The 22,700-nt window shown below is 40.4% G+C and overlaps 1 protein-coding gene across 4 annotated transcripts in view; it reads right to left on the reverse strand.

The window, feature by feature from the left end:
• The window catches only part of rnf213a (ring finger protein 213a), a 166,321-nt gene that overhangs the window by 16,665 nt on the left and 126,956 nt on the right, over nucleotides 1–22,700 (reverse strand). For all 4 annotated transcript variants that reach the window (XM_068003995.1, XM_068003993.1, XM_068003996.1 and 1 more), the window contains 9 exons: nucleotides 22,162–22,284; nucleotides 19,582–19,692; nucleotides 17,823–18,065; nucleotides 9,173–9,254; nucleotides 9,042–9,076; nucleotides 8,822–8,919; nucleotides 7,299–7,452; nucleotides 1,746–1,911; nucleotides 1,529–1,623 (listed from right to left, as the gene is read on the reverse strand). In XM_068003995.1, the coding sequence (XP_067860096.1) occupies nucleotides 1,529–1,623; nucleotides 1,746–1,911; nucleotides 7,299–7,452; nucleotides 8,822–8,919; nucleotides 9,042–9,076; nucleotides 9,173–9,254; nucleotides 17,823–18,065; nucleotides 19,582–19,692; nucleotides 22,162–22,284 (1,107 nt within the window). The remainder of the gene's footprint in view (nucleotides 1–1,528; nucleotides 1,624–1,745; nucleotides 1,912–7,298; nucleotides 7,453–8,821; nucleotides 8,920–9,041; nucleotides 9,077–9,172; nucleotides 9,255–17,822; nucleotides 18,066–19,581; nucleotides 19,693–22,161; nucleotides 22,285–22,700) is intronic.

The raw sequence follows: 22,700 nt of genomic DNA on the forward strand, positions 1-22,700 counted from the left end.
ACTATGCCCATGCTTTTATTTCCCAGGAAGCCACAATCTGACCATGTGCAGTGTGGAGTGTTTTCCAGCATCAGTAGCATTCTCTCAGTGCAAATGGAGGCACACATTTCCTCAGCCTACAACATTATTTGTGAACTTATTTATCCAAATGACATGGAAACAAGCTGGAGGGTGAACTTCTAATGCTTTTTGAGGTATGAAAGCTATCACGTGCTTATTTTACTTTTAAGAGAGACAGAGGGAGAGAGAGAGAAAGGGAGACAAATGATTAGAGCACCAGTGCTTCATTTTGTTTGTACTAAAAATTTGCACACACTTACTGTTTGCATCAAGATTTATTTATTTTTCTGAGTGCAAATTTGAGACGCATCTTCCCTCAGGCTAGTGTCATTTATGGGTTTGTTTGTTTTTCCATGTAATTTGAAAACAAAAAGAAAGATGAATCTCAAATATTTTGAAATAATCTATCAAGTGTTCATTAGAGAGAGAAAAAGAGAGACTAACATTAATAAACAGATAGACACTACCTGAGAGACAGACCAGAGCATTTTGCTTTATTTTGCTTACAAAAAATTCAAAAACAATTATTTTCACATTGAAACTAATCAATTTATTTTCCAAGAACCTTCTCTGGGCAAGAAATCTTAGAAATCTCTTTCCAAATTCTCCCACTACATTGTGTGTCCCTCCCCCGCTTCCACATTTCAGCATCACCTCCTTCCCATTGCAACAACGTTATCTCTGACTCACCATAAGCATTGCCCCAAGTCCGGTGCACTCAAGAGAGCAAAAAGTATTTTTTTAATAAAACAACCTTTTCCTACAGGTTTCTATTGACTGGGAAATCATAAGAACCTATGAATGTTCACATTTCCCTTATCAACAGCATCTAAGCTCTAAATGAGCTCCGGATGTGCCTATTCACAGATATTAACACTATCTAAACTTAAATTCATAAGCCATATAAACACAGCTACACTGTAGCAGCAGAATACGACATGTGACATACATGATATAACACCCATGAAGCTAGAAAAAAAAAGCACAGCATCCAGATTCAATAGACTGCATACCTGATCTTGCATGAGGTTAAATGGGTGTTGGGTTAGTCTTTTAAGGAGTACTACCCTAAAAAAAAGTTTTGCATCTGGCACATGCCCATCATATTCCAGACACCACACTTAAAAGGTGACAGTTTGTAAAGATGCAAAACAATATTAAAAAGAGAAAGAAAGGTGATTTCATGCTGCGCTCTCTTGACCTGGAGCCACAAGTTTACAAGCTGCATTAATTAACCCCAGGAGTTTACAAGAAGGAATCATTACTTGAGTTTGCCTTTTTAGACCTACCAGGATACTTGGGCAGTAGCCTTCAACGGCCAGGTTAAACATAGCTTTTAATACATTTGTGGTACTTTATTTTATAAGAAATTTGCATTATTAATTCCTCCAAAGAATCATACCCACCGTTAAAACTTGATTATACCAATTTACTTTAATATATGCACACACAAAGAAAATGACCTCACCTCCATTGTAGGGGTTATGACATTTTCCAAAATAGATTTCTCCCAAACATTTCTTCCTTGTTTACTGGAGAGTTTTGCATTTCCTGAACCAGGGACTAGATAATAAACATTTAAGAAAAATATATAGAATTTCAGTGACATGCACAAAAATTAGCTAATTATTGTTTTAAGTATTTGTGGAACTTATTTTGCTACTTTTGAAAAAGCAAATACTTACACTGCTTTTGCTGAATGAGACGGCAGAGAACGAGATGAACAACTATGGCAGTTTCATCAGCACTCTTTCCCAGGGATCCCTTGAGTTGTTCCATGTCTTTTTCAATATGACGCCAGAGAAAGGCCACTGGATTTTGAACCTGCGGTTTTATAATGTGGGCTACAGACTATGAAGAAGTAACAGAACAAATTAACAGCTGGTGTAATTTTTTGTGAAAATGGTACTTTACATGCTCAAATTATAAGTCTACTTTTGGCAGGTAATCTTGTAATTGAAACTAGGAATCATTTTGAAGGGCGTGCATTGTTCTTGCAACAAACAGGTCCCTTTCATACTGGTGCATGAGTTAATATTGTGCCATATTACAGAGGAGCACGTAATGCACGGGTGAAATACGGCTGAGCGGAACACTTAAAGTGCGAGTAAGAAGCACTATAAAACAAACGCAGCAAAAAATCTGGGGAAAAAAATTCTGAATCTGAAAGTGAAGTCAGAGCAGAGGGAGGAGCGGCAGAGCCCGAGGAATTACAGCAAAGTGTTTAATTTAGCACATAATTGAGCCAAGTGTTTAATTTATTAAATCCATCAACTTTAAATAAATAAATAATTAAAACAATCAGAATAATTAATTTGAAATCAAGCTAAATCCATCCACTAAATAGAATCTAGATCTCAAGTGATTCTATTAGCTCTAGAATAAACTACTGCTAACAATAAATAAATGAATAGTAGTGTCAGCAAAGGCAATGTGTCGGGACTGCAGTATGTGGGAGTTTGTGGACAGTGGGACTGTTCCAGGTTGCCACATCTGCAGGACATGTCTCTACCTTGAGACACCCCAGCTCAGAGTCGTTGAGCTGGAGTGCGAGTTAGAGACACCCTGACACCAAGGAGGGGGAGGAATTTCCGGATAGTTTTCTCCAGAGTACAGCCACAACTCAGAGGAAAGCACAAGAGTCCAGAAGGGTGTGTTACCTACCTGGTGCAAGGGTAAAGGATATCTCTTAGAGCAATTGGAGAGGAACTTGGAAAGGGAGGGGGAAGATCCAGTTGTCGTGGTCCATATTGGGACCAATGACATAGGAAGAGGCCCTGCTAAGGGAGTATCAGAAGCTAGGAACTAAATTAAAAAGCAGATCCTCATGGGTGGTAATCTCAGGATTTGGCTACGTGCTATTTGGCATTGGGAAAGACAGATCAGGAAGGTGAATGCATTGCTGAAAGATTGGTGTGGGAAGGAGGGGTTCCATTTCATGGGACACTGGCACCAGTACTGGGACAAGAGCTGTACTGCTGGGACGAGCTCCACCTGAACTGGAATGGGACCAGAGTCCTAGCAGAAAGTAGAAATCGGACTTTAAATCTGTAAGGAGGGGAGAGAGATCGTGCGGAAATAACATGAGCCTGAAGCTAAAAGAGATAGGAGATGAGAGGAAAGGTCGGACCAAGGAAAGGAATAAGAGCGACATAAACCGGCACATACAGTTGTAGAACACAAGCATAAAATGAGAGTTAAAAATAAAGAATGGTTAATATAAACAAATTAAATTGCTTGTACAGCAACGTGCACAGCGTCCATAACAAAACGAGGGAAGTGGATGCAATAATTCATAGCGAGGAGCCAGGTGTAGTAGGGATTACTGAAACATGGCTGCATATAGAACAGGACTGACAGTTAAATATTGTAGGATATAACGTATTTAGAAAGGATAGGGAAGGAAGGAATGGGGTTGGGGTAGCTGTACTAATTAGAGATAACAATGGCAGTAGAAAAAAAGGGACATAATTAATATTAAGATAGAAACAGAATCCATATAGATTGAGATAAAGGGTAAGACGGGATCGATCACATTAATAGGTATATTCTAAAGACCACCCAACAGTGGAAAGGAAGTGAAGGAAGAAATATGTAAGCAAATCTATGAAATGAGTAAAAGACACAGAATAATGATCATGGGAGATTTCAACTACCCCCAAATAAACTGGAAAGAGGTAGGGAAATGGGAAAAGGGAATTGAATGTTTACAGTATTCAGGACTCCTTTCTTACCCAGTACATAACAAGCCCAACCAGAGAGGAATCACTGCTGGATCTAGTAATTCAAAATGAACCACAGCAGATAAGAAAAGTAAGTGTAGGGGAACATCTAGGCAATAGCGATCATAACATAATAAGGTTTAAACTAATGATTGAGAAAAACATAAGTAAAACAAAGACCAAAGTAATAGATTGAAAAAAGCTCATTTTGAAGGGATGAGAAAGGAACTAGGGAAGATAAACTGGAAAATAATTTGGACAAAGAGATAGAACAGCAGTGGGAAATATTTAAAAAAGTGATCAAGAGTTCAGAAGAAATATATTCCTCTAAAAAGCAAGAACAAACTAGCCAATAATGAAACACCATGGATGAATAAAGAGATAAGGGTAAAATTGAAACTAAAGAAAAAGGCAAACTCAGTGCGTAGACAGTAAAAGAGAGGATGACAAAAGGGAATACAAAGAGGTTAGGAAAGAAGTCAAAAATACAATTAGGAAAGCAAAGATGAACTACGAAATTAAATTATCAAGGAATATAAAAATAGTGAAGTATTTTACAAACACATGAACAACAAAAGAAAATTCAGGATAGGGATAAGGCCACTAGGGGATGCACGAGATAAACTCACAGGTAATGACAGCAAAGTGGCAGAAATATTGAATAGTTAGTTACTTTGCCTCAGTATTTACCAGGGCGCCTAATAAGGCGGACAAGACACTAGAAGAGATCAAAAGAGATATAAAGACATTTAATATAGAAAGGGGGGGACGACGAGATAATTCATAAACTAATCAAACTTAGGATAAAACCTATCCTAAGGTAGGATAAAACCCCTGGTCTGAATGGATTGCATCCATACATATTGAAAGAAGTTAGGGAAGAGAAAGCAAAGGCACTATTACATATATTTAAAAAATCATTAGAAAAAGGAATAGTGCCAGAGGACTGGAGGACAGCTAATGTTAATCCTACATTTAAAAAGGGAGATAGAACAAATCCAGGGAACTATAGACAAGTTAGCTTAACGTCAGTGGTAGGAAAGATAATAGAATCTTTACTCAAAGACGTAAGAGAAAAACATCTAGAAGCAAAAAATATAATAAATAGCACGGATTTCAAAAGGGAAAGTCATGCTTGACCAACATTATTGAATTCTTGAAGTAATAGAAAGAGTAGACAAGGGTAATACAGTAGATGTCATATATTTGGATTTTCAAAAGGCCTTTGAAAAGGTACCGCATAGTAGACTCACGACTAAGGTCAGAGCATGTGGAGTCAGGGGACATGTAGCAGAATGGACAGAAAGCTGGCTACAAAATAGAAAAGAGTAGGGGTTAAGAGTAGCTACACAGACTGAAAAGGTGTTCCACAGGGATCGGTGCTGGGACCATTGTTGCTCACAATTTACACTAACTATTTGGATTCGGGAATCGGAAGTACAATTTCAAAATTTGCAGACGACACCAAATTGGGGGGGTTATAGTTAATACTGAGGAAGAATGAGCAAAATACAAGACGACATTAATAAACTTGCAGAATGGGTGTGTAATTTGTAATGAATTTCAATACAGATAAGATGAGATGGTGTATTTTGGTAGGAAGAATAAGGAGGCCACACATTGCTTGGATGATAAGAGTCTAAATGGGGAAGAGCAGTAAAATGGGGAATAGGAGCAAAAAGTAGCGACGCAAGTTAATAAGGCGATAAAAGACCAAACCAAGCACTGAGGTTTATTTCTAGAGGGTTAGAATTGAAAAGCAAAGAAGTTATGTTAAACTTGTACAGAACTTTGGTTAGACCACACTTGGATTGCAGTGCGCAATTCTGTTCTCCACACTATAAAAAGGATATAGAAACATTGGAGAAGGTGCAAAAAAAAAATTCACAAGAATGATGCCAGAACTGACATGATATACTTATCAGAAAGGCTGAATGGGCTGAGGTGCTTTTCCCTAGAAAAGAGAAGGCTGAGGGGTGACCTGATAGAGGTCTTTAAGATAATGAAAGGGTTTGTTAGGGTAGATGTAGAAAAAAAGTTTCCACTTGTGGGGGAGTCCAAAACTAGATGTCATAAACATAAAATAGTCACTAATAAATCCAATAGAGAATTCAGGAGAAACGTCTTAACCCAAAGAGTGGTAAGAATGTGGAACGCACTACCACAAGTAGTTGAGGCAAATAGCATAGATGCATTTAAGGGGAAGCTAGATCAGCACATGAGGGAGAAAGGAATAAGATATGCTGATGGGGGGGGGGGGGGGCAGGCTCATGTGGAGCATAAACACTGGCATAGTCCAGTTCAGCAGAATGGTCAGTTCCTGTGCTGTAGACTCTAATTCTATGTAAAATTTGTACACGATTGTCAAAAGAGGAGACTTCCATCTCAAAACTCTAGAATGAACTTGAACACGATCCTCACAGGGAAAACACCCACTGCATCACCAGGTACAGGATCTGGAATTAGAACTTGCTGCTATTGAGTGGTTAATTCAGGGACATTAAACTTGCACTATTTAGTCATATATTCGTTTATTTATTTACTTTCCATTTTCATCTTTAGTTCCTGATTTACCTCTCCTTCGTCTATGCAACCTATATTGCTTTTTTCTACGTACGACACCACTGCCAGTCTTCACAGCTCATGCATTTTATCGTATGTCTTGTGGCAATGCTGTCATGTGGAAAGCTACCACACTCCTACATCACCTCAAGTTCAGTTTAGTCATGGGTCAGACTTGTCTTGAAGCCAAGCAGCGATTTGAAGGGACAACAAATCCCTTTAGTGTTGCATGAAAGAAGGGATTTACAGAATGTATATTCTAATGTCAAATATGTAGCTCTTGCAACTATTGAATACCGATGTAACCTGCTCTCTACGAAATCTGAGTGTGACTATCAGAAAAGGTTCAGAATTCCCAAGTAGAACTCCAATATGGAAATATTTAAGTGAAAAATATGGAACTGAAATAAGAACCAAGAAACATGAACCATAATCAAGGGATGTGGGGATCGGTGAGAAAGTAGAGTTGAGGTCGAAGATCAGCCATGATCTTAGTGAATAGCAGAGTAGGCTTGAGGGGTCATATGGCCTGCTCCTGCTGCTATCTCTTATGTTAATCATCTCCTACTTTTAATTCATTCTTTCCCAGGACTGCAAAACCACAGATTTCCTTAGCTCTTCAGTCTTTTCTTCCTCTTACAATGGCTCTTACAGGCTTTTAAAACCGAAGTTTTATAACACCTAATCTCTAATTCCTGATTTGCCTCATCATCTCTTCTACTATGTGCAGCTTTATTGATGTCCCCAGGTATGTATTTTGGCTTTTAAGCAAAGTTTCTCAATAACAAAAACTGGCACTGCAGAGGAAAGTGTACACGACATTCTGGTAGCAGTTATAAAAAAAAACAGATTCTGAGAAGAAACTTGTAGTAGTGTTTATGTAACTGATGAGCTGGATTATATCAGGCACTAATAAACTGAAACCAAAATACAACTATTAAACAAATTAAATACCTGGGTATCCTCCATTGTTCCTAGAATCATAGCCGTGTGCGTCATTAGACGAATAAGTAGAAATGAAACAGAGGACATCTGTCTGTCAGGAGCAACGACTGTTTCTCTTTTGCTTGAATCTCCTAGAACATGCCCTGCTTGTGTTCTGTCCCCCCTATAAATCAGATAAATTGACTTGGAATACATTCTTCATACAAAGAGATACATTTCGGTCTGAAGAAAAATCCCTTTAGATGGGATAAACTGTGATCATTTTTTTCAGCAAAATTAACAAATTTCATTTTGGAACAAATGGAATTTAAATACAAGCTGTGCAGTCCAGTAACACAATCATTAATATTACTTCACAAACCCTGTGGTCAATAGGTTCAAACTATAAGACTGCCTGTCACTTAAAAATCTTCCAGCTATACTTACGACTTACATCAATAATCAATAAGCCGGCTGAGTGGGATGTCTTGCAAGAGAAGAATATCTAACGTCCTTTAGGAAGGAAACCGGTCATCCTCACCCAGTCTGGCCTACATGACACCAGTCCCACACCAATATGGGTGGCTCTTTACTGCCCTCTGACATGGCCTAACAAGCCTCTTAGTTGTATCAAACTGCTACAAAGAATTTACCACACGGACTGCAGTGGTTCAAGAAGGCAGCCCGCCACCACCTTCTCAGGGCAACTAGGATGGGCAATAAATGCCCACCTTGCCAGTGACACCCACATCCAGAGAATGAATTAAAGGAAAAAAAAACTTACCCCACAAAGGGGAAACAGAAACAGTAAAGTTTTTCCACAAGTAGTGGTTGGGCTAAAGTTTCTATAGCCTAACCCAACTGATTAGATTTTGCTCTTCTCATTCTCCATCTAAAGTCTGCAACAATCTTCATGTGTTAACACATGACATATGACAGCAGGTTTTACAGCCTGCAGAAAATCTACTCAATGTTCATATATGCTAAAAGGTGAAATGCATTTTACTACATCTGTACCACATAGGTATTTAGGGCCACAATTATCCTCTTCATACATAAGACAAGTGATTTGAATGGGCTGCAGCTTCTGAGTTGTTCTGAACCATTGTCTCTGCATCAAGGCAAGAAAAACTGAGTACTTAAATAAAAGTTTGGAAATTACTGTGCGCAGTGTTATCTTATCAAATTCTTCTCTCTACTATTTAATGTTTATTAATTGATTATTTTAAATGGATCCTACCCCCATTAAATAGAAGAGAGAGGAATTTAATACGAATGTGCGTATGATAACATCATTCAGTAATTTCCAGATTACAGACTTTAAAAATGGTGGACATTTTGGGATCTTCCCATCAAACTTTGCTTATTGGCAGGGGATAGGACTGAGCTATTTTAATCTGGTACATTGCGTCTACTTTTCTGTTCAAGACAAAACTAAGGGAAAGAGACCACAGGCCTCAGTGTCTGTAGATTAACACATTTCTTATCCATAATAGCTTCCTTAGTTTTAGGCAAGGCTATTCTTTATTTGACCAGTATGAAAATGTTCTTACTGAAGAGCATGACTGAATCCAGTAACTCCTCTGTGGTTATGTCCTCCAATTTCAGCTCTGCATTCAATACAGCGAGCTATTTCCATTGGTTGTCCACACTATAATTAGAAAACAATAATGCACCCAGTTCAAATACACGTTTTATTATATATATATATATATAAAATATGGCTAAAATATTAACCAAATGCAAACCAGAAAAAAATAAATGACTTCTTACCTCTCCTACAACACATGGATGTCCATTTTGGCACTCTGAGAAGGAAAGTAAAGAGATTTACCAATGATTCCTTAATAATTAAACATTTTTCAAACTAATAAATAAATTCAAAGGCAGATTTCATCACTTACGATACCACGTTAGATTCTGTAAATCAGTCCAGCCCCTGGCTTCCACAGTAATGTCCTCAGGCATTGTGGGCAAGAATGCATTCTAAATTTTAAAAAAGTAATGAGAAGCATCAGGCTTTTTTTTTCCCCAGTAGAGTTGAACTTGAATGTAACTTTTTCCCCTCTAGGTAGTGAATTTTTATACCCATCACCAGCAATTTTTTCTTTCCACCTTCAAACCTGACCAGAATGAAAACATGTTCTGCACACGGAGAGATTCTAACCTCACTTGCAACTTTGGGAAGAAGTATTGAACAGAAGTCAGGTACTTTCCCACAGGGCTGGAAAGGAGTTTAAGTCATCCTGGATTCCTCCCATACAGCTTTAAGCATTCAACTCAAGAGCACTGGCCAAGACCTGACAGTAATTCACGTGCCCAGCTGCTTGATGGGGGATATAATATGAGGAATGGGAGCCCTGCATAAACAAAGATTGGGATGCATCGAAATTAAGAAATTGCTAGTAATTGCACTTGGTTTTGAACTGCTGGCTAGATGCTGCCTGGGACCAGATGTTTTGTTCAACTATTAGTTCTGTAGCATCAAAGTCCAGCTAAAAATGGCCAGAATCCACTTTCCACATGGTTGCAGCAGTGGGTGATCTACAGAATATGGATTCACTGGCTATCTCCAGCCAGCAGTCCTAGAGGAACTAGTAAGTATGCAGGTATGCAGTATTAAACTCAAGGTCATGGAGCAATTCAGTAATCCATACATCGGTTTGTGGAGGTTTTTTTCTTTCTTACTCTCAATATTGTTGTACGAGGTAGACAGAAAAACAAAATGTTTTATTGATTTAATCTGATTTAAAAGAGGGACGATTAGCATTTACAGCAATAATCACGAATATACACAGTTCTTCCAGAAAATTTTAATACTTTGTACAGGTTGGTAAAGACAGAGAGTGAATCGCTAACAGAGTGAGGACTTTCAACTGGGAATTTGGTGAGTGTGGGACTTAGATACAGAGGGGAAAGGAGGTGCTAAGCGATTTAAACCAAGGGGCTAGAAACTAATTTATCAACTTTTAAAACTTAAATAAAGAATACATAAAATTAAAAAAAGACTAAGTCATTACTAATTATTTTGAAATCAAGCTAAACCCATTTACTAAATATATAGATCTCAAGTGATTATTAGGCCTACAAATAAACTACTGATTAAATAAATAAAAACTAGAGATGGCAGTACAGGCTATGTGTCGGAACTGTAAACTGTGGGAGTTTGTGGACAACGAAACTGTCCCGGATTGCCATATCTGCAGTAAACGTCTCTGGCTTGAGACGCTCCGGCTCAGAGTTTTTTTTAGCTGGACTGCGAGTTAGGGACATTCCGACACATCATGGGGGAGGAGGTAGAGAAGTAGATCCCGCAGACATTGGTCCTACCTAACAGTACAAGGTACTTGATACCTATGAGGATGAGGATGAAGGCTGCAGGGCGGATGCCCAAAATGCTAACCGTGGCACAATAGAGCATGAGGCTGTCCGGAAAGTGGAGGGGGGGGGGGGGGGGGGGGGGGGGGGAGGGGAGAGAATCAGAATACAATGGTTGTAGTCACAGGGGATTCTATAACCAAGGCGATAGATAGCGTCCTCTGCAGTCGCGACCGAGAGTCCAGGAGGGTGTGCAAGGGTAATGGACATCTCTGAGCAACTGGAGAGGAACGTGTAAAGGGAGGAGAAGGATCCAGTTGTCATGGTTCATGTCGGCACCAATGACATAAGGAAGAACAAGGAAGAGGTCCTGCTAAGGGAATATCAGAAGCTAAATTAAAAAGCAGGACCTCATGGGTGGTAATCTCAGGTTTACTACCCAAGCTACGTGCTAATTGGTATAGAGATAGGCAGATCAGAAAAGTGAATACGTGGCTAAAACAGTGGTGTGGGAAGGAGGGGGTTCCATTTCATGGGACACTGGCACCAGTATTAGGTCAGGAAAAGCTGTACCACTGGGACAGGCTCCACCTGAACCGGAATGGGACCAGAGTCCTAGTGGAAAGAATAAATAGGGCGGCACATAAGGCTTTAAACTAACAAGCTGGGGGGAGGCATCTGGTAACAATAACAAAAGCTTAAAGATAAAAGAAACAGGAATGTAAAGATCAGACCAGTGTATGGAATAAAGATAACAAACTGTCAAGGAAAAAATACAGTTATAAAGCAGAAGTATAAAAGGATTTTTAAAAATAAAGTAAAAGGAACAACTATTAAAGATGAATTAAATTGCCTGTTCAGCAATGTACACAGCGTCCAAAATAAAACGGAGGAACTGAAGGCAATAATCCAGTGAGGAACCAGATGTACTGGAATAACAAACGCGGCTAAGTAAAGAACAGGACTGACAACCAAATACTGCAGGCTATAAATAATCAGAAAGGATAGGGAAGGAAGGGTGGGTGGAGTAAGCTGTACTAAATAGGGATAACATAATGGCAGTGGAAAAAAGGGACAAAACTAACAGAAGGGTAGAAACAGAATCCATATGGATTGAAATAAAAGATAAGGGATAGATCACATTAATAGGGGTATACTACAGACCACCTAATAGTGGAAAGGAGGTGGAGGAAGAAATACGTAAGCAAATATGTGAAATGAGTAAAGGATATAGAATAATAATCATGGGAAATTTTAACTATTCCGAAATAAAGTGGCAAAAAGAGGTAAAGGGGTACATGGATTGGAGTTTTTACAATGTGTGCAGGACCCCTTTCTTACTCAGTAGGTAAAAATCCCAAGAGAGGAAGCACGGTTGATCTAGTAATGGGAAATGAATCCGAACAGGAGTGTAGGGAAACACCTAGGCAATAGCGATCACAACATCATAAGGTTTCAGATAAAGATTGAGAAGGACATAAGACAAAGACCAAAGTAACAAATTGGGAAAAATGCTGATTTTCAGGGGATGAGAACGGAACTAGGGAAAATAAACTGGAAAACTTTACTGATAAACAAAGAAACAGAATAGCAGCGGGAAACATTTAAAGTGGTGGTCAAGAGTGTCCAGGAGAAAAATATCCCACTAAAAAGCAACAAACTAGCCAGTAACAATACACCATGGATGAATGAAGAAATAAGGGCAAAATTGAAACTAAAGAAAAAGGCTACACTAAGTATATAGACAACAAAGGAGGATGGCAAAAGGGAATATGAAAAGGTTAGGGAAAAAGTTAAAAAAAAATAGGAAGGCAAGGAGAAACAATGAAATTAAATTATCAAGGAATACAAAATAAAATAGTAAAGTACTCTACAGACACAAATAACAAAAGAAAAATCAGGATAGGGATACAGCCACTAAGGGATACACACGATAAACTCACAGGTAATGACAGCGAAATGGCAGAAATATTAAATAATTACTTTGCTTCAGTATCTACCAGAGAGGCTAACATGGTGGGCACGACATTGGAAGAGATCAAAAAAAAATAAAGACATTTAATATAGAAAGGGGGGAGATAATTGATAAACTAATCAAAATTAGAGAGGATAAAACCATCTGGTCCGGAGGATTGTATCCACACATATTAAAAGAAGTTAGGGAAAATATAGCAGAGGCACTATTACATTACATTATATATATATAATGTAATAGTGCCTCTGCTATATAATAAAGAATATAATATAATAAAATATAATAAAGAATAGTCAGCATGGATTCCAAAAGGAAAGGTCATGCTTGACCAACCTTATTGAATTCTTTGAAGTCCTCAACATTGACTCTGGACCCCATGAAATCTCATGGCATCAGGTCAAACGTGGGCAAGGAAACCTCCTGCTGATTACCACCTACCGCCCTCCCTCAGCTGATGAATCAGTCCTCCTCCATGTTGAACACCACTTGGGAGGAAGCACTGAGGGTAGCAAGGGCACAGAACATACTCTGGATGGGGGACTTCAATGTCCATCACCAAGAGTGGCTCGGTTGCACCACTACTGACCGAGCTGGCCGAGTCCTGAAGGACATAGCTGCTAGACTGGGCCTGCGGCAGGTGGTGAGCGAACCAATACGAGAGAAAAATTTACTTGACCTTGTCCTCACCAATCTACCTGTCGCAAATGCATCTGTCCATGACAGTATTGGTAGGAGTGACCACCGCACAGTCCTCGTGGACAAGAAGTCCCGTCTTCGCACTGAGGATACCATCCAACGTGTTGTGTGGCACGACCACCATGCTAAATGGGATAGATTCAGAACAGATCTAGCAGCTCAAAACTGGGCATCCATGAGGTGCTGTGGGCCATCAGCAGCAGCAGAATTGTACTCCAGCACAATATGTAACCTCATGGCCCGGCATATTCCTCACTCTACCATTACCAATAAGCCAGGGGATCAACCCTGGGTCAATGAGAAGTGCAGAAGAGCATGCCAGGAGCAGTACCAGGCGTACCTAAAAATGAGGTGCCAACCTGGTGAAGCTACAACTCAGGACTACATGCATGCTAAACAGCAGAAGCAACATGTTATAGACAGAGCTAAGCGATTCCACAACCAATGGATCAGATCAAAGCTCCGCAGTCCTGCCACATCCAGTCGTGAATGGTGGTGGACAATTAAACAACTAACGAGAGGAGGAGGCACTGTAAACATCCCCATCCTCAATGATGGCGGAGTCCAGCACGTGAGTGCAAAAGACAAGGCTGAAGCGTTTCCAACCATCTTCAGCCAGAAGTGCCGAGTGGATGATCCATCGGCCTCCTCCCGATAACCCCACCATCACAAAAGCCAGTCTTCAGCCAATTCGATTCACTCCACATGATATCAAGAAACAGCTGAGTGCACTGGATACAGCAACGGCTATGGGCCCCAACAACATCCTGGCTGTAGTGCTGAAGACTTGTGCTCCAGAACTAGCTGCGCATCTAGCCAAGCTGTTCCAGTACAGCTACAACACTGGCATCTACCCAACAATGTGGAAAATTGCCCAGGTGTGTCCTGTCCACAAAAAGCAGGACAAATCCAATCCGGCCAATTACCACCCCATCAGTCTACTCTCAATCATCAGCAAAGTGATGGAAGGTGTCGTCAACAGTGCTATCAAGCGGCACTTACTCACCAATATCCTGCTCACCGATGCTCAGTTTGGGTTCCGCCAGGACCACTCGGCTCCAGACCTCATTACAGTCTTGGTCCAAACATGGACAAAAGAGCTGAATTCCAGAGGTGAGGTGAGAGTGACTGCCCTTGACATCAAGGCAGCATTTGACCGAGTGTAGCACCAAGGAGCCCTAGTAAAATTGAAATCAATGGGAATCAGGGGGAAAACTGTCCAGTGGCTGGAGTCATACCTAGCACAAAGGAAGATGGTAGTGGTTGTTGGAGGCCAATCATCTCAGCCTCAGGACATTGCTGCAGGAGTTCCTCAGAGCAGTGTCCTTGGCCCAATCATCTTCAGCTGCTTCATCAATGACCTTCCCTCCATCATAAGGTCAGAAATGGGGATGTTCGCTGATGATTGCAGTGTTCAGTTCCATTCGCAACCCCTCAGATAATGAAGCAGTCCATACCCGCATGCAGCAAGACCTGGACAACATCCAAGCTCATAAGTGGCAAGTAACATTTGCACCAGACAAGTGCCAGGCAATGACCATCTCCAACAAGAGAGAGTCTAACCACCTCCCCTTGACATTCAACGGCATTACCATCGCCAAATCCCCCACCATCAACATCCTGGGGGTCACCATTGACCAGAAACTTAACTGGACCAGCCATATAAATACTGTGGCTACAAGAGCAGGTCAAAGGCTGGGTATTCTGGGGCGAGTGACTCACCTCTTGACTCCCCAAAGCCTTTCCACCATCTACAAGGCACAAGTCAGGAGTGTGATGGAATATTCTCCACTTGCCTGGATGAGTGCAGCTCCAACACTCAAGAAGCTCGACACCATCCAGGACAAAGCAGCCCGCTTGATTGGCACCCCATCCACCACCCTGAACATTCACTCCCTCCACCACCGGTGCACAGTGGCTGCAGTGTGTACCATCCACAGGATGCACTGCAGTAACTCGCCAAAGCTTCTTCGACAGCACCTCCCAAACCCGCGACCTCTACCACCTAGAAGGCCAAGAGCAACAGCCACGTGGGAACACCACCACCTGCACGTTCCCCTCCAAGTCACACACCATCCCGACTTGGAAATATATCGCCGTTCCTTCATCATCGCTGGGTCAAAATCCTGGAACTCACTTCCTAACAGCACTGTGGGAGAACCTTCATCACACGGACTGCAGCGATTCAAGAAGGCGGCTCACCACCACCTTCTCAAGGGCAATTAGGGATGGGCAATAAATGCTGGCCTCGCCAGCGACGCCCACATCCCATGAACGAATTAAAAAAAGGCTAGACAAGGGTAATGCAGTAGATGTCTCATATTTGGATTTTCAAAAGGCCTTTGATAAGGTACGCATAGTAGACTCATGACTAAGGTCAGAGCATGTAGAGTCAGGGGACAAGTAGCAGAATGGATAGGAAGCTGGCTGCAAAGCAGAAAACGGAGTAGGGGTTAAGGGTAGCTACTCAGACTGGCAAAAGGTGGGAAGTGGTGTTCCATAAGGACTGGTGCTGGGACCACTGTTGTTCACATTTACATAAACCATTTGCACTAGGGAATCAGAAGTACAATTTCAAAATTTGCAGATGACACCAAATTATGGGGTAGAATTAATACCGAGGAGGACTGCGACAAAATACAGAAAGACATTAATAAACTTGCAGAATGGGCGTGTAATTGGCAAATTAATTTCAATTTAGATAAGTATGAGGTATTACATTTTGGTTGGAAGAATAAGGGGGCCACATATGCTTGGATAATGAGAGTCTAAATGGGGTGAAGAAGCGGAGGGATCTGGGGGTACGGATACACAAATCACTAAAAGTAGCGACGCAGGTTAATATGGCCTTAAAAAAAAGCAAACCAGGGACTAGGGTTCATTTCTAGAGGGATAGAATTGAAAAGCAGTGAAGTTATGTTAAACTTGTATAGAACCTTGGTTAGACCACACTTGGAGTACTATGAACAGTTCTGGTCTCCATATTATAAAAAGGATAGCAAGGCACTGGAGAAGGTGCAAAAAACCTATCAGGAAAAATTGAGCAGGCTGGGGCTCTGGAGAAAAGACTGAGGGGTGACCTGATAGAGGTCGTTAAGATTATGAAAGGGTTTGACAGAGTCGACGTCGAGATGTTTCTGCTTGCGGGGGAGACCAGAACTAGGGGCCATAAATATGAAATTGTCACTAATAAACCCAATAGGTAATTCAGGAGAAACTTTTTTTAAAACCAAAGAGAGTGGTTAGAATGTGGAACTCGCTACCACAAGGAGTAGCTGAGGCGAATAGCATAGATGCATTTGAGGGGAAGCTCGATAAACACATGAGGGAGAAAGGACTAGAAGGATATGCTGATAGGGTTAGATGAAGTAGGGAGAAGGTTCGTGTGGAGAATAAACACTGGCATGGACCTGTTGGGCCGAATGGTCTGTTTCTATGTAATTTATGTAATTCTATGTAAGAATAACAACTGCTACCTAGTGCAGACTTGATTGGAAGACTGCCAATCACCACTCGGTTAAAGACCTCGCTATAGTTTTCAAAAAGTGGGCAAATTCTTGATACAACAGAGAGTAGGAGATTTAAGTTTAAAAATTACTGTTGGCAATATTAGCACACAAAAGCCTAGCACTTTCAGCCAATATTCCTCGGTCAGCTACCTTAATGGAAACATTAACTCATTTAAAATAAAACAGGGTAACTGCTGTTAAAATAGCAGACGGAGGAAATGTTGTGAAAATGCATTGTTCACCTTTTAATATTACTGCTAATCATCTCTAGGCAATACAGGTTTTGAAATGAATACAGTCTAAGCAGTGACTTAAATGGCAGAATGACCCAAGCCAATTGGAAGAGTCTTTTCTTATGCCTGCGTTTTTGTATATCAGATAATGAATACATTTACTCCATCATGCCGAACACAACTTTACAACCTGTGCAGTTAAAAGGCCGAAAGCAGAATTTAATTCTGAAATGCACCAGCTACTTTTATTCAATAAGCAACCATTTAAAAATGTTGATTTAAAAAAACATTTTTTAAGACACATTTTTGTTCATAAAAAGTTAAATATATAAAAATAAATGCATCAGCTCCCATGGTGACTCAGCTGAGTTAGGTAGTGAACCTTACAGATCAGGTCCCAAATTTTATCCCCGGGCTGTGCTGAGTTAGCTCATCTTAGTTGGGGCAGCAACTGGGATTCTACAATTAGCCCCAGCACACCATGTTTAGGAAGCAGAAGAAACAGTCTCAATTTCACTATCCAGTGATCACTACTGGAAGTGTGCATGTGGAGGACATCAGGCGAGGCCAGAATTAGACCATGGTTCCTCCCATGGTGGAATAGCCCAATACTCGCTCACTCTTTCCCCGTAGCCCTGCAAATTTTTTCCCTTCAAGTATTTATCTGATTCCTTTTTGAAAGCCATGATTGAATCTGCTTCCACCACCCTTTCAGGCAGCGCATTCCAAATCATAACTACTCGCTGAGTAAAAAAAAATTTCCTCATGTGGCCTAACATTTGCTTCTGAAAACGTTTAAACAAAATAGGAATAGAAACCGTACCACCATAGTAGCAGGATTGAGTGCCAGATTTTGCAGTGGAGCCAGGATATTACTGTTCCCGCAGAGGAAGACTGCTGCTGCATGAATGATTATCTCCATTATTGTCCGCTGCAGGCTACTTTGCTCAGGATTGATCTGAAGTCCAGGAATGTCGTTGTTGACTAATCTAATGGCAAACTTCTTAGATATATCAGAATCAAACAGCTTTTCATTCTTGATGTACTTTTCAATAGTGTCACATTGCTGAAAAACATAAACAATGAAATTCACATGGGAAGCTGGAAAATGGAATGTGATGGAATGCTAGTGAAAGAAGCCAAGTCCTAAAGCTTGAGGACTGCAGTAACATTCCTCCATCTCAAGGAAACATGAGTTGGTTATCTAAAACAGAGGTGTGCTTGCATACTCTGCTTCTGAGTTGTGTGTTAAAATCAATGTTAATCAACAGTAAACACTTAAGATGCAAGAAATAGACAGCCGCACAATAATAGTTATATTTAGATGGTACGTAAAATAAAACTTTATTCCTCATCCACACTCCTTGGTAGAGAGCAGGCAAACAACTTGTTCGCAGCCTCTGGTAATGCCACTCTTTACTAGGAGCTCTGCAACAATGAATTAGTTCAATTCCTAAGAAGGCTTCAGATTTAAAATTAACTTTATCTAGCAATGATATGCACTCTACCTACATTTAGAAATGCTGTATTTACAGAGATTAAATAGCCTAGAACTGCTGGTTATCTAGTAGATCTCACTGTTCTTCCACTCCAAATGTTTGTATTGCATCTCTGAATGTGACCGTATAGAACGTTAAAAAAGTGTTTAGACACACACCTTTATTATTGTCCAGTTAATCACTGTTCAGTATAATTGTAGATGAAATACCCTCCCCTAAATCTACTTTTGTCTCCTTTGTTGACTGTATGGGACACTCCATTCTCCCCAAGTACATTCCATGTTGCTCTCTAGTAGATCCGATAGGTGTGCTTGAACAATATAAAAACTGCCATTCTCTCATCCATAAGTGATCATGTCAAGAAATGGCAAATTTACTGTGTAGTTGAAACCCAACTGCAAATGCCAGATGGCATAAGAATTTGAAGTCGGCTCACAGACAAGAATTTAACACTCTAGAATCAGAGCGTTCAATTTTCGTTGCGGATTGTGATGAATCAAAAAAATGCTAACAATCCTTCTGAAGACTTCTCTGTTCCTTCTGCATCATCATGTCTAAATAAATGAAACATTGGGGTTTTCCTTTATATAGCATGCACAACATTAAAGTAACTTGTGTGTTAGAACATTATCCTTTTATCTTAGGGACCTGGGGTTTAATCCATCCCAAAACTGACAATTTCCCTGAGGGCTGCAAATCTGATATGAAATAAATTTGACCAGTTTGAACCAGATTTCCAGTAGGAACAATTTTGCAAAATCAAACAACAGATAATTCATCAGCAGTCTCAAAGAGGATACAAGGATGGCTGGTGTGGGAACATTTTAGATTCATACAATGGTACACATTAAGACTGCTCTTGAGGATTGGAGGAGTTTACTCTGTATCCAGCCAAGCTGTACTTGACCTGGGACTCTGAATCTGAAAAAGCGTGCAAAAGGAGGTGCTCCATTCCCTACCACTAACGCCCTTTAAGCACTAAAATTTACCAGAAGAATAAAACAGCACTCCGTCCCTGATGCTTTACCAAATACTAAAATCATTTTAGGAATAAAATACTTCATACTTATCATCCTGACTTACAGCTTGCTTTGGATGGGCACTGGAGTTGCTTGATGCATACAAAATGGTGATCTCCCGGAATATTGCGAGGATCATGTGAACTTCTTGCTCAATGAAAGAACATTTGCAATTCTAAAGAAAAATAATTCTGGTTAAGGTTATCTTAAAGCAGAATAAAACATAGCACAGATCTGTAAGAAACGGTTAATAAATGTTTTATAGCTGACTGCTGAGTCTATTGAGAAGAAATTTTGTTCATACTGTGAAGACCCAGATTAGCACCAGATAACAAGAGCCCGGAATTTCCTGGAACATATTGGCATAACCAGGGTGCAAGAGTAGCGTTGCACCAATTCTTTGAGGAAATTTGCAAGTAAGCGATTTACATCAATTTTATGCCGGAATATTGGTAGGCGGAATTGCCATGATCGTTTGAGCCGCTTCGGGGATAAGTCTGCGAAACCCTCTGCCACTCATTAATATAACTCCACTCTCATGGAAAAGGCCAGGTCAGATGAGTTTCCTGCACTTACGCCAGTAACGTGCTGGTGTAGATTTATGTCCATAAATTTAGGCGCAGCACGGCCTGAACTCACCTGATAATCGGCGCAACTGAGATTTCAAGAGTTTGATGGTGGTTTTCTTCATGATTTTTTTTTCTTACTGAGACCTGCACTATACTTAACCAAAATGCTGTTACGTCTCAAGTGCACCTGAAATTTTATGGACCCCTACCCCCTCTCCACGCTTCCGGAAGGACTAAACAGCTGGATTAGCCTTCACAATGGGCATACCCTTGATCTGCATAATAATGGTAGCAGAAGAGGAACAGCAGAGGCAGGAGGCTGAGAGTAAGGTGCCATGACAGACAACAGCCCACCCGTAATTACCCTTATTGGTGGCGCTGAATTTCCGCTTGTTTTACATCAGATTTTACATTCAAGCGTAGGCAAATGAGCTCCGCAGGAAACTTTGGCATAAGTCTCTATCGGCAAGATCGGCACAGAAATCGGTGTAAATTTCTGCATAAGTGCGATCCAGGAAATTCCGGGTCAAGGTCTTCAACTTCTTCCAGACAAAACTTGAAACATGGTTGTGTATATATAACAATGTATTAAGAATGACAAGTCAGCAAGTGCAACAGCAGTTTACCTTCTACCTGCCTGCCTCTCCCTTCCTCTCCAAAGGATCTTCTGGACTTTGACTTAAAAATCCAATCCTCTCCTCCTCAGGGTGGGTAGAACCAAACCCAGTCCCCTCTTCCTAAGGGTGGGAAGCGCCATAATTCTATTTTCTCATAGCCCAGCCCCTCCAGATTACAACATGCATGTTTATGTTTGATTTGACAACGTTAACAGACATACATAATCCATCTGATTTTTTAAGTAACTGACTAAAACTAAGAACAAACTGTGGACACCTATGCACACGTGAAGTATTTGGTTTTCAATACAAACCCATAACAGTGAAGTATCAACATAAACATGCATTATAGCATTATACCGGCAACCAGCCATCACTCCACCAAAAGATACCACGTAAATTCTACACAATACCATTAATACAGAATAGTAAATCTATTAAAATAAATTGCTTTATATTGCTACTTTTTCCCCACTCCCTACTCCTTCTGGTGGTTATGACTCAAACATGATCACAGTTCCATGGATGCTGGAACTGTCCTGCATTTCAGCCATTCCTCGTATGTGGACTTTGATACTAGGACTGTACATTTTCCTGGACTGCACAAAGTCTAAAGTTCACTGAATTCAAAGTCGATGTGAAACACTAAACTTTATGTATGTACTTCACAGATCCCCCTCGACATCATGAATTCCCCTTAACCCAAGGAAATGTAAAGCCTAACAATGAGAGTCAGTTGATTATTTGACCATCATAGCCAACCCCAATCTTCTCAGTTGATGTCTACCTATAGAGACTTCCTGTCTATGATAGGGAAGTTTCAACCAACTGTAGCGTCCCACCACTTTCCTGGCTAGAAATCATAAGCTAACTCAGCGTAAATCGGGAACTATAAGCCAGTCACGTAAAAGCTGTTTTGCACCAGTGATTTTATGCCCGTCAGATGATCAGTTTCAGGATATTAAACTATCAATTCCTTATTAAAATAAGGTGAACAATTACAAAAGATAACAGGCATGAGTTTTCCAATTGTTTTAAATCTTTTTGCAAGGTATTCAGTTATTTATATAAAAAGAAAGTGGCCTTCAAATTACATTGTGGGACAGTAGTGTATGAAATTTTCCCTTTGCTATTTTAGTGGAGGCAATAACTCATTGATTTTAAACAGGTTAGTGCCGCAACTAAAATACTGGGCAGAGAAATTTCAGGCGAGTGTGTTAAGCATCCATCCATTATTAACAGATAGTGTAATTTCCAAGCCAATGGGTTGAATTGACTGAACAGGAAGTTGAAAGCTACCAACTAAATTCTCACATTTATCAAATACTAACTGACAGGTAGCTTTCTGTAATGTTAAACTACCAGCTTTGGGTGCTATTAGTTAGTTCATTCAATTAAAGGCAATTATTGTCCCTGGCTTCAGAGTGTTGTCTTGTTTTCTGGTGTTCTGACTCATACCTTTAGAGCTTCAGCGATACTTCCAGTCTTGCATTCAAGAATGGCCCTGGCTACTGCTTCGCGAATAAGTTTATAATTTTCGCCACACACAAGGTAACGATCAATTTGTCCAGGGCGATCTCTCTGAAAGCAAGTTCAAAAGGACAGAACAGAACAATGTCATTTTTTGCCTATGAAGCAACACTTCATGTTGCACTTGTTACTTCTATTTTTTTTTCAATGTAATCCCCTTCTCTCAAAGGCATTTCCATGAGAATCGACAGTCCTCTGGAACCTCATCTAGGTGGCTGTTTGTTAAGTGTGAGCGTGGCTGTTGGCAGGCTATTTGATCACGAGCAATACCATAGCCAAGCCCAATCCTGTCCTCACCTGACATCCACAGACATGCACTTTCCAGCAGGAGCAAATGAGATTATTTTCTCACAACTTTACACTATAGAAAGGACAAACTTACATTTACATAGCATCTTTACACCCTCAGGACGTCCCAACACGTTTCACAGCCAATGATGGACTTTTGAAGTGTAGTTGTTAGGAAC

This window comes from Heptranchias perlo, chromosome 23 (assembly GCF_035084215.1).
Source record: "Heptranchias perlo isolate sHepPer1 chromosome 23, sHepPer1.hap1, whole genome shotgun sequence".
NCBI lineage: Eukaryota > Metazoa > Chordata > Chondrichthyes > Hexanchiformes > Hexanchidae > Heptranchias > Heptranchias perlo.